At 37.2% G+C, this 12,378-nt stretch overlaps 1 protein-coding gene across 7 annotated transcripts in view; it reads right to left on the bottom strand.

Annotated features, from left to right (window-relative positions):
* Positions 1 to 12,378, bottom strand: part of GNE (glucosamine (UDP-N-acetyl)-2-epimerase/N-acetylmannosamine kinase) — a 33,029-nt gene that overhangs the window by 4,478 nt on the left and 16,173 nt on the right. For all 7 annotated transcript variants that reach the window (XM_071731698.1, XM_071731694.1, XM_071731696.1 and 4 more), the window contains exons 3-9: positions 10,181 to 10,632; positions 9,135 to 9,287; positions 8,505 to 8,717; positions 7,751 to 7,838; positions 6,431 to 6,641; positions 2,540 to 2,669; positions 677 to 898 (exon numbers count right to left, since the gene is read on the bottom strand). In XM_071731698.1, the coding sequence (XP_071587799.1) occupies positions 677 to 898; positions 2,540 to 2,669; positions 6,431 to 6,641; positions 7,751 to 7,838; positions 8,505 to 8,717; positions 9,135 to 9,287; positions 10,181 to 10,632 (1,469 nt within the window). The remainder of the gene's footprint in view (positions 1 to 676; positions 899 to 2,539; positions 2,670 to 6,430; positions 6,642 to 7,750; positions 7,839 to 8,504; positions 8,718 to 9,134; positions 9,288 to 10,180; positions 10,633 to 12,378) is intronic.

The following is a 12,378-nucleotide window of genomic DNA, read 5'->3' as shown; positions in this document are numbered from 1 at the left end:
CACTCTGTGCACAAAACTAACCTTTCAAAAAGCATTGAAATTCTGCATTTCAGAGGAAAAGTTTTAATGCTGTATTTAGACAATGTCTGATCAGTAGTCAGGACACTTAAATCTGAAATACTCTGTTTCCCCTTCCCAAACCCCGGGTGGGGATCCATCAGCTAGTTACTATTGCCACCATTCTAAGAGACTATATACTTAACAGAGGAGAAAGGTTGCCCCACATATGTGTTTGAGATATAATAAGCATCATCTCTCATACTCAGTTACTTATCTTCTAGATACATACTCTGATCCGACTTGTATTTCTGCAGCTGGAAGAGAATTAAGCTATAAAGCTGGAAAAAAGCAATTTATTCCAACTAGAGTTGCTCAGATCTTCCTTATTTTGAAAAAAAACCAGTTTGCCTGCATAGCTGTGTCACCAGAACTTCTTTTATCAAGAAGCCTACACTATGCAAGCTGTTTAATTTGCCTTATTAAAAAGTATCCTAAAAGAATATATATTATATATACATATAATATATAGTGGCAAAAGGATTCTTGTTTTAAGAACTTAATATATTAGGGTTTTGCAGGCCCAGTGGTGGTGTTCATGTTTTTAAGATCAGCTGAGCCTCAGCATGATGGTGCTGGTATGATGACTTTGGGTTTCATGTAACTACAACATACCCACCTGTACCAGTAATAAGTGTTACAAAATTTTCAATTCCTTTGCCATGACCAAATTTCCTCTCTGCAAGAGCAGCACAGTTTCCATCATTATCCACCCAGACTGGCAGGTGCAGAGCATCAGATATTGGAGTTCTGAGATCCACAGAGCTCCACTCCTGAATGAGTTTTGTAGAGTGAAGCACAATTCCTTCTCGGGGGTTTACCCGTCCCCCTGTGGAAATACCTAAGTCCCAGAAATAAAGAAGAGAAAAATCAACACTAAGTCTATGTAGTACTTTAAGTAAAAGACCTTTTTTTTCTCCTTGTAATCATAAGTATTTTTTCTAATACCAAGCTTTTAGGCACAGCATGAATATAACAAAATCTAAGTATAACTGGCAGTGCAGTTTCTGACATGTAATAATTCACAGAACTCCACGGCTCCAATCACAATGCACCCAGTACCTTAAGACTAACCAGATGGATAATGGTTAGTGTTAGTCAGAGTTAATGTTCCTACTTCAGGCAAGATTGCAGCATATCACTTAATGCTTGCATTTCTTTTTAGTCACATATGAAAAGACACACAGTAACAACCTGTACAAAATAAATAGTTCAAACCCTGTTAACAGTGTCCTGAAATTTGCTGTAACTCTCAAGATTTAGAATAAATAAAATAATCACTGGACTTTGAGTAGTAATTTCTGCTTAAAAATAAACCCTTTTCCAGAAGAAACTCAAGACTGTATTTAGAGACTGGTCTACAGAATAGAATAATGTTTAGCACTGTTAGCCAAATCAGTTCTAGCTAGCTGGAGAGGCTTACAAAGCTGATGGACTCTGTCAGGAACTTTGAAAAGTAAGTCACTCTACTACAGAAATGTTTAGCTCTAGAAAACAAAGTTTGAACATTTTATCTATTACTCTTGTACTGAGAATATATAATTATGTCACTTATCTAAAGATGTTCTGGAAAAAATCAGAGTCCCAGGGTTAACCTTATAATAAAAAGCAGCACAAAAGCCATGAGACAAGCAGCTGAATGGAACATTAAAGATGTAAGATCTCACTTTGTAAAGAGCAAATAATCTGAGAACCTGTCAGCAAGTTCCTGAGAGAAACAACATTCTCAGTGTCAATCTGTGGAGGTCTCCCTGGGGTTCTAAGAACCACATGTTTATTACAACAAAATCTTATTCGGTACTTAGTTGCTAACCCAACAATAGTTTAGTAAAACATGACTACTTTTTCTAAATACCATAACTCTATAATGGATGTAAATCATCATGGGAATTAGCAGAACCTATCTCCTCACTGTCTTTTCTCTACTACCAGTTCCAGAAAGGTAACTTGAATAGTGCTTAATAGCAGTAAGTAGATAGCTTGCTCTCACAGCTACCTCTGTACATCTGTGTACAGATCTGGGTCTCCTTTGGTTTAAAGTCTGTGGTTTGGGAGAGTAAAAACCAACTGCAGTAACAGCTGCCAGTGTTCCCTGGGACTGATAGTTTTTGCTTTTCTCTTATTTTCATAAAGCTGTTATTAGTATAGATGTTTTGAGTGAAAAAACCCCAGCAAAAATGAAATGGAAACCTAACATTTTAGATACAACTTAGCAGACTGCTTTCATGGTTGCTGCAGACTGGGGCAAGGTCAGTCTTTATAGTCAGCTTCTTATTTTCACAGACACTCAAAAAATTGTAGTGTTAAGAATATAATTACATAGCTTAAAATATATAGAATTAAATTATTTAATTATTTAAGTTATATAATGCTCAAAATAGTCAAGAGTACTTTTAGAAAGGCATCTTAAATTAATCAGTAGTTATTTAATTTTTGTTGAAAACCTAAGATGAAAAGGCAAAGTTAGTATATTTTAACTTACCTACTCCCAAAATTCTGCAGTTCACATTTACTGCCTCTGATGCAGCCTCTACACACATCTTTAGAATTAATTCTAGTCTGTCTTCATAGGTTTTAGGGTTGAGCTGAGTATACTTCTTAACTATTTCACCCTAGAATTAAAAAGAACAAAATACATGCTCCAGAAATATACTTGATGATGAAATTTCTCTTCAAGTTAAACTACAGGTCAACTTGAAAATGGAGTCATAACTTCTCTTTAAAAATAAGTATAGATGTATGCCTTAGACTATGGTCCTACAGGCTTTTCTGTGCAAGATCCTGACAGTCCTGGCGTACAAGTTTGCAAGATAAGGCATTATGTTCTGCTCCTGTCTGGAACAAAATGTCTGGAATAAAAATAAAATAAAAAATGTCCTGTCTCCCCTGCCTGGAATAAAATACATATTGGAAGGAACACATGGATTGTGTAAAGAAATCCCACAGAAGTTACTGGAACTGTTTTAAAGAGGAAACTCTGATACAGACAATGATCTTAAGCTCAATACTATGAAGTGTTAAATAAAAGTAAGACAGAAGCAACTGCTAAAAAGGACAGAAACCCCACACTGCTTGAAAAGTAAAATGTTTCTAATTAGACTACATGAAAGTTTCCCATGAAAGTCACCCAGACAGTGCTATTTTGCCAGCAGGAGGAGAGTCAGACAGAAATGCTAGAAATAACTTTTCTTCTAAGCAATTATGCTTCTGAGTCATTTGAAATATTTCTGGAGTATCTACTAGGATGTATGTTGTATGGGAGGAGGGAGGATCCAGGAAGAAGGGATTATTTTCAACCCTAGGGAGTCATGCAGTGGTAATGAAAACATTATTCATGCATGCCTGAACCTGGGTACTAGGGAACCAATCTTGAAATAAAGTTAATATTGCAGGATTAGGCCAGGAAACCGCAGCAGATATGCTGCTTAGGGATGTTTTTCTCCATATTAAATCCCTAGTACTTTACTGGTGGGTGGTGTATTAATAGCACTAAGCAAAAAGGAATAACAAAGACAGTCTACATGCAACATGTCTGAGTCATTGCTGCCAAAATGACTTAGAAAATTCCAAATGAAGAATAGTTCGATTACTGGATCCCACCATTTTAGCATCAGATCAGCAAGAGGGTTTGTGGATTTTTTATAATGTTTAGTTTCCTCTTTTGGTTTAGAGTGGGAGTGGAATCAGAGACAAATTATTTAGGAAGAGAATGCTGCAGAAAACATTAGAAGACACAACAGCTTTTGAAATGAGCTGTTGAAAATTCAGTTATTTTCTTTGTGAAAACCGCACTTTCAATTCTTTCCTTTCAAATGCTTTCATGTGTTGTGTATATTTTATAATGAAAGTGCTGGCAGAACATGTGGTGCCAATTTTTCCTCTAAAAAATTATACTTTAATTAGCTAAAACCTTCTGCCAGGTATCTCCTTTTAAATGCATGCAGAAATTCTGAACCATGTGAGAACCCCAACATAAGAAGGACACAGAGCTCCTTGAATGTATTCAGAGGAGAGCCACTAAAATCAGAGGGCTGGAGCACCTCCTCTGTGAAGACAGGATGAGGAGTGGAGAAGAGAAAGCTCTAAGGTGACCTTATAACAATCTTCCAATATCTGAAGGAGGCCTACAAGAAAGCTGTGGTAGGGCTTTTTACCTGGGTGTGTGGTGAGAGGACAAGGGGCAATGGTTCAAAACTTGCAGAGGGGAGGTTTATGCTGGACATGAGGAAAAAGTTCTTCCCTGTGAGAGTGGTGAGACATTGGCACAGGTTTCTCAAGGAAGCTGTGGCTGCCCATCCCTGGAAGTGTTCAAGGCCAGGTTGGATGGGGCTTTGAGCAACCTGGTGTCCCTGCCCATGCACAGGGGTTGGAACAAGATGATTTCTAAGGTCCCTTGCAAAACATTCTATGATTCTATGATATCAGGTCAATTTACATAGGACTTCATCTTTTCTGGGGGAAACTCTTCTTTCTGGGTAACTATATCAAAGTGAATACTTGTCTGGAAGAAGCAGTGTAATGGTAGGAGCAATTGTCCAATACTGCTGAGAATAAAAACCAAAGACTTCTCAACATGAGCTTTATTCACATCTTTGAAGAGCTGCAAAGTTCAGAATTTTCCTTCTCTCCCATGCAGGAAGAGTGATATCTAAACGAGTTAAATTCTTCAGTCCTAACTATACTACCATTTACTAACCTGCATTAAGAACTACTTCAAATATTTTTACACAATTGACAAGTAATGTTTTATCCAAAAAACTTGAAGCTCGCGAATTTATATTAAAAATCTGTGGTTTTTTCATTGATCTGTACAATCAGCTGATGATCTTTGGTGTATTTACCTGTTTGACTATTTGGTGCCTTTGCAAGTGATCTGGCAGCCAACTGATACCGATGCCAATTTGGTTGCCTCCCTTGCTGTTATTTGAAACTTCATTTTTTGATATGTTTGCGAAGTACTAAATTTCACCTTTCTAAGTAAGCTTTCAAAGACTTGAAACATGTTGTCTATTACTGGCAGATCTATGAAAGCAATGCATACTTACTAGTCCTATGACACAGGCAAAGGAAAGCTTCCTGTTTTGCCACTACCAGACAAGTGGGTTGAGGAACTTCTAAGCATGAAGACTTAATGAAATCACACAGTATTTCAAATGGCTTACTTTTACTGGAAGAGAAGCACTTTAGACTTAAAACTCAGTCTTTAAAGTCTCCATGAATTTTACTGTATATATCAAATTCTGTTTACTCTGATGATGGTATTAAACACAATCAACACAATTTAAAAAAAAAAAAGCAATCAAAAAACAAAATAAAAACCCTAACAGGAATTTTAGAAGATTATCATGCAACTCAAATCCACCACTTTTTTCCAATACCAGATGAACAAATTATAATTCTGGTTGTTCAAAGAGACCATTAAAACCAAATCCCACTATTCTGGAAAAAGCAAACCTTTCTAGACTATCTAACGTAGCCTTCTCTTCCACTGACAGCTATGCTGGATAATGAGACAAACTGTAAAATAATTTTCCCTTCTCTTAATACTTCACTACTTGTGCATGTACAAGTGAATCCAATTTTTCTCTACAGGAAAGAGGATTCTATATGAATATATGAATACTCCCCCTTCAGCCCCGTAGTCAGTTTCCTCTTGTAAATAATTCTAGTTTCTTCAATTTTTCTCTGTTTTCCATGTCTGTAATAATTACTGGTTTTCTCCCCATTGTCTTTCTCATTGGCCTACACCTCTGATGTGATGCATTGCACTGAATGCTTTAACAGCTGAGGCTCAGGACTGTCATACTGATTATGCTTCTCTCCAGGAAGATAGATTTTTGATTACTGTCTGTAAGCAGACTTCTTTTGGCAGAAGAGATGCAAAACACTGTATCCACAAATCTCCCTCAGTAAACTGCTTTGCTATATGCTACCTGTTGCTCAGAATGGTTCTGTGTGTCCATTACATGGCTGTGTAAAGCAGCGGAGAGATAAAAGACTGTTCTTAGACCCTTTCCCTTTTTTGCTTCACATATAAAATTCTACAGGGTGAACTGAGTCACCTTTTAAGGCAACCAACACCTCTGAAAGTTGCCCTGGTCTTTGAGGTCCATATAACTTCCCATAGAGAGGGAGCATGTAGGATCATGTGGCAGCAGTGGACTTTGCTGGTTTAACAGCAGCCTTAGAATAGCAAACCCAAAGGCAATTTGTAAAGACTTTTGTATGAGAGGTGCAAATAATGATGGAAAATCTACTTTACCCCTCAGATGCTTTCTTTTGGAGCTCTTTGGCAACATAAGCCACTGTAGGAACAAAACCACAAAACCCAAAGGAGTTTGCAGAGTATCTAAAAGCACAACAGAGTATTTACCTTCATACTGACAATTGCTACTCGGAGATTTGTTCCACCTAGATCCACAGCCAGAGCGCTTTGGGTCTCCAAAATATGGTCAATGTCTTGAGAGATATTATCTTTAACAGGAGGAAAACAGAATTTCTTTTGCAGTGGCTCTTTGAGGTCAATAGATTTGAGGAACTTCAAAATCCTTGGAACAGCATTACCATCTCCATATATTTTTGAACTGTAATATGAAAAGAAAAAAAATCAATTTAATTGGAAATAACATTGCAATATATAAAGTTCTTTAAATGACAGAAAGCTGTAACACTGTGTCATTCCAAAATTATGTTTCCTATAATACTGTAGTTTACAGTAGTTAACTGTAGTAGTTAACTAGTAGTTAATTAGTAGTAGTTAACTCTAGTAGTTTACTAGTTGAGTTGGTCATGATATATGGTAGACAGTGTCAGTAGTTTGAAGATGAAACAACAGATTGTGCAAGTTGGGCATTAGCTCTGTTTTAGAAAATGGAATATAGAATGTAGAAAACTGGGAAGCTAATGATGCCCAGAACCCCAAAATTACTCCAATGGAAGGAGCACATAATAAAGCTCTCAAATTACAGGAATTTTATGTATTTGCTATACATCCAGACTAGATGTACTTCCATGACAGTTTGCAGTATCTAAGTCTAGTTTTAAAATCTGTCTGTTGTTAGACATTTGTTTTTAGAGAATTCAGTTTTAATACCCTACTGAAGTTCTCAGGAAATATGCTTTTGATTTTTGTCCTTAATTAGACAAATATTGTCTTTTGAAGTTTTAGAAAAACTTATTTATTGAAGAAAAGAGGATCAAATGCTGTATGGCTGAAGAATAACAAAAAGCATTTGGCTATAATCCTGCAGCTCCCCTGGAAGCTTGCACTCCAGACTCTCTACATATTGTTCCTGAGGTCAATCCACCTATGAAATAGTGTGTTCTTCAGGCACAAGTCAGAAGTAGACAGATAGGATGTTCTCCCCCATGCTGCTCCTATGGAACAAGTTCTCTTAATATCAAATATACAAATTTACAATTTCTTCCTCTTGATTTTCTGTTGGCTGTTAAATTACATGTTATATCAAAACATCACAAGCAACATTTTGCTCTATGAATGCTAATCTGCATACCAGACATTGTACTATGACTCCGAATGTGAAATGAAAAATAATTTGTAACCTCAGATTAATGCATTAAAAGCACTCCAGTCAAATATGATGAACCACCTCAGGAATAAAATGCCTTTTACTTTACTTTACTTTACTTTACTTTAATACACCCTGCAATGAAGCAAAGTTAATGTACTTACCATGGATACTGTTTACCAAACTGTAGCTGCAAAGCATGCAGAATCTTATCCTGTGTATCAGCATCACGAACATGAAGAACATTTTCACCTAGATGACATAAGTTAACATGAGATGAGAGGTTAGCTCCTTGAAATACAGTAGAGGATTAGAACTGCTTAAAAATGAAGAAATTTTTTTTTTCTTCTTCTAAGCAAGACAGATTTCAGCTAGATGGACATCACTATCAGTTATGTGCATGCCCTGGCTCCCAATAAAGAAGTGGTGACTCCTATGATAAGATACCATGCATTACAAAACACTGGAGAGTAGAATGTTAGCCTTCAACACAAAACTATTCATAATTGTAAAATGCACAGATCAAAGTGGGGTAAATGGCTATTTGTGTCATATTTGCATATCTGTGAAACACCACAATACAGTTGCTTCCTCAAGTGGCAAAGAGTTTATACATTTTAAGTGAAATTTGAATACAGGTTGAAAATTAAACTAGCTATAAAGGAAAATAATTAGTTGCTTATTCTCCTAAATGGAATCCACTGCAATTGGAGATAAAATTTTAACTTGTACATAGACAAAAGCCTCATTATCTTACATAAAACACACAAGCAGCACTAATGTGGTACAGAAAGAGCCACTGAGGCTTTAACATGTGTCAAAAGTTATGTTTCACTGACATTACAAGATGATCTCTGTCAAGCATTTGACTTTATCCTGGGGAACAAAAAAGCCTCAGAACCATAAGGAAACGTGTACCTGTTTCTCTTCCTGTCTGACGTGTCCCCAGGTTGATTACAGGTGTGCCAAAAGCACCCACCTCTCTGACACCACAGCTGCTGTTACCAATCATACAGCCAGCATGAGCAACTAGCTGAATGAACTGGTCAAATGGGACATGCTTTACTGCCCGAAAATTGGGATGATGTTCAATGCCCTTCTTCCTCATCACCCGAACCATCTCTTTGCTTCCTACAGAAAAACAACAGGTAGAATAAATGATTCAAGTTCTACTGTTAAACCAAAAGTCCAAACATGCAAAGGAGCTTACACTGAATTGCCAGCTCTGAGATGTTTGGGATCTCTTTTGATCCTCACAGTGTAAGTTGCAAAGCCGGGCATGTAAGCCAGACAATTTGATCCCAAAATCCACTCATATTGCTTCTACATGTCATATGGCTTCCCCTCATCTTCCTCTCTGCACTAAAAAGCTGAAATGTCCTCCAGCAATATGAACACACAGCTGCAGCAGATGCACCCCAGATGCTGAGACCATCTAACAGTTTCCATCTGGCTGGATGTTCTGGGATAGAAACTCTCAATAAGAACCAAAGTATGCGTTAACGACAACCTGTATATGTTCCTCTGTCATGAAGGAATTTTACTCACCTGCATCCACATTAGGAAATAGAACAAGTGTTCTCTTGTTGAAGGAGATGAGCGCATCTAGTGTCAGCTCAAACATCTTTATGGAATGTTTAATATCTGTGGTTACAGGATGCTGCAGAGCAACTATATAATCTCTGGTTTTGACATCTTCACCTGTCCAAATAGAACCCAAGAAAAGTTTTTTTATTGGCATAAGACAGTTAAGAACAAGGGAGGACATATTTTTGGAGCTACCAATGTGAAAGCCTTAACAGTAAAATCACTGAATGGGATTATTTAGTACAAAAATTTCAGTGTTAGAGTAATAAGAGTACTAGAAGGATCTAGCTTATTATTTGCATCTCTAAGCAAATGCTCTAACTTTAGACACTGGTACCTAAATCCTAACACACAGGTTAATGTGCCACACAGTAGACTGCTGTGTGAGAGTTAAAAAGCAATCACAAACTCCATTGTTTACAGGAATTACTGGTAAGTATATGAATATGAAACATCAAAAGTCTTTGCCGTGCACTGCCCTACCACAGTGCATTCCTCAAAAGAATGCTCAAAATATAAATTCCCTTTGATTTTTTTTTTTTTAGATGAGACCTAATTCTCTCTGATTCTATTTAAATACATCCTTTACACCACAATAACTGTTGGTATAAGACAGTTCTGTTTTTAAATGCTTAGCTCAGAGAAGTTATCCATTTATGTGGTTATTTTTTTTGTTTTGGCAAAAGGACCAGGTGTGTTTACCAGGAGAGATTTGTAGCTTTCAAGCAATACAGGCTTGAACACTGATCAAAAGCAAATTTAGAAAGAAAGAAAATACCAGATACTATTACCAAATATATTATTTTTCAAGTAGAAGAAGCAGGTTTATGCTTCATAATCACCTCCAGTTAAGCAAACTTTTTACTTACTAGCGACAAGTCCATCTGTTCCTTTCCTGCACTTTTCTCAGAACCACTGGTTAACAGATACCACAGGCTGATAACCTAATTACCAAATTTGCCTAGTGATGATAGTCATTCAAAAAGCATAAAAAGCGGGCTGCTCACCTAGCCACATGCGTATAACACTCATGTAGTCCTTGTTTTTGGCAGAGAGAAGCTTGTCATATGAGGGACAGCCTGCTAAAAGGATGCGGTCGTGATCTTCACACATGGCTATCAGATGCTGCTCTGCACTCCTCGTGCAGCACACGTGGTAATGGGCCAGCTTGGTTATGGCGTGTCTGATGGAGTCATCAATGGTCCCACTGACTTCCCCACCCTCAATGTGAAGAATGCGAATATTCATCAGGGCTGCAGACGTGGCCAGGGCCAAAGCATCAAATCTGTCCCCGTGAACAATCATTATGTCAGGTTTCAGGCGGTTCAGGACATCTGGTAACTTGACTAGTGCAAGGCCCACTGACTCCACCATAGCTGCCTCATCCTCCCCTCTCACAATGGTGTGCAGTCTTGTGTGAATGTCAAAGTCATCTTGTTCAATCATGCGATAGGTGTTACTGAAGGAAGGTAAGACAAAAAGGGAAGGAGTAAATAACAACCTGGTTCTCAGCAACACAGCTTGACAAAGTAGCTGCATATTAGAACAGTCATACTGGGTCTGAACAAAGGCCTGTTAATCACATCTCTTTAATTGAGGAAAGTAGTTTTTACGATTTTAACAGAATGTTCTCATGTACATGAAGATCTTCCTCATATTTCAAGCATGAAGTTTTAACAGACAGCCTTAATAAGAAGGCTTTCTGAAAATATTCTGGAAACCATCAGATTCAAACTCTTTGTTTGTGTGTTTGCAGAGCCTTTTGGAAAGTATGTATGGCATGATTTCCTTTCACAAAAGGTATGCTGACTCCTCTGAAATATATTGACCTTACTGGACAGCTGTGTAAATACAACAGATACGATGCAAAGCTGAAGTTTTTATGTTCAAGATAGACATCATGAAGGTAACATCCATTTTTCAGATGCTGTATTTGAGTAGCATCATCTTTTATACTTACAGGCGTAAAAAAAATCACTGCACAAACAGGCTTTCAGTCCAAAGGAAGAAGGCTTTGCCACTAAAGAAAAAAGCTTTTCCACATGAACTACTAGCTTCATAATAAGAAATTTAAAACAGTTCTTGAATATTGAGAGTTGTTTTTGTTTACAGTTACATCTTTGATATAGGAAAGATCATACATCTGTACAATATTATCTGTCTTCCATGTTCACTAAACCTGACTTAAGTAGTCTGCATATGCAGGATGAAATAAGAGAAAAAAACAAAAAAGTTTTCCAATTTTGTCCTTAGCCCATCTGACACATTAATGATTTTAATAAAAATATTACATTTTAAAACTGATCTAAATAAGATTTAGTTTTTGTTAAATCCACTCTACTACTCGCATTCTGCAAATTAAAATCTCATGATCTGCAAAGACTGGCAAAGAGTGTAAACACTGAAAAGTGCTCCAGCTCAAGTAAAGGAGCAATCTCCATTTTGCATAACTAATGAAAACCCTATCTACCAGATATCTAACCCTATCTAAGCAGAAGTAAGTTCTGCTTACTGCTGGAACACAGAGCTTATCTTCCTATAAGAAACTTGTCGGGTAACTTGCTTTTTTTCAACTTTTATGTGACCGAGTTAAGCAGCTCTGACTTTCGTAGCGTAAGACCTGCTTTTCTCCCTGCTATGTGCATTTATCTCAGAAAACTTCATTCTCTTTTGTATTCTTTCCCTTCTGAAAGGTCAAAACCTAGGGAACAAACCAGACTGGATTTTTTGAGTTTTATTTCTTTTTCTATCATCCAAACGTTTCAGTAAGAAACATTTCACAGCATCACTACAATTTGAATTCTGCTTCTGTTGATTACCCTACTCAAGTGGATTGGGAACACATGTGTTGAGGACCCATGGATTCTCTAGGCTCCCCAGATTAAACAGTGCAGGGCTAGGTCTCAAAATACCTGGGTTTAAGAATACTTAACACAAAGCAACTAACAGCAACAGCATTTGTCAGAATAAAATCTCTGTTGCTTTGTGCTTACAAATCGTCTAGATCAGAGAGACAGGAACGAAACATTTGGAACTGTCAAAGTAGAATTTTGATAACCTTGCACAAGTCTTGCAGACAGCAAAGGGCTCAGGACTGTAGAAAAATTGGTCATGTTTCTAATTTCCAGCAAATTAAATGGGATTACTTTATTTCTCCAATTAGACAGGATGCAATTCAACATGCTAACTTGGCAAGAAGTTTCAT

This window comes from Heliangelus exortis, chromosome Z, assembly GCF_036169615.1.
Source record: "Heliangelus exortis chromosome Z, bHelExo1.hap1, whole genome shotgun sequence".
Lineage (NCBI taxonomy): Eukaryota > Metazoa > Chordata > Aves > Apodiformes > Trochilidae > Heliangelus > Heliangelus exortis.
The sequence above is the reverse complement of the archived record's forward strand: the minus strand, read 5'-3'. Positions and strand labels throughout refer to the sequence as shown.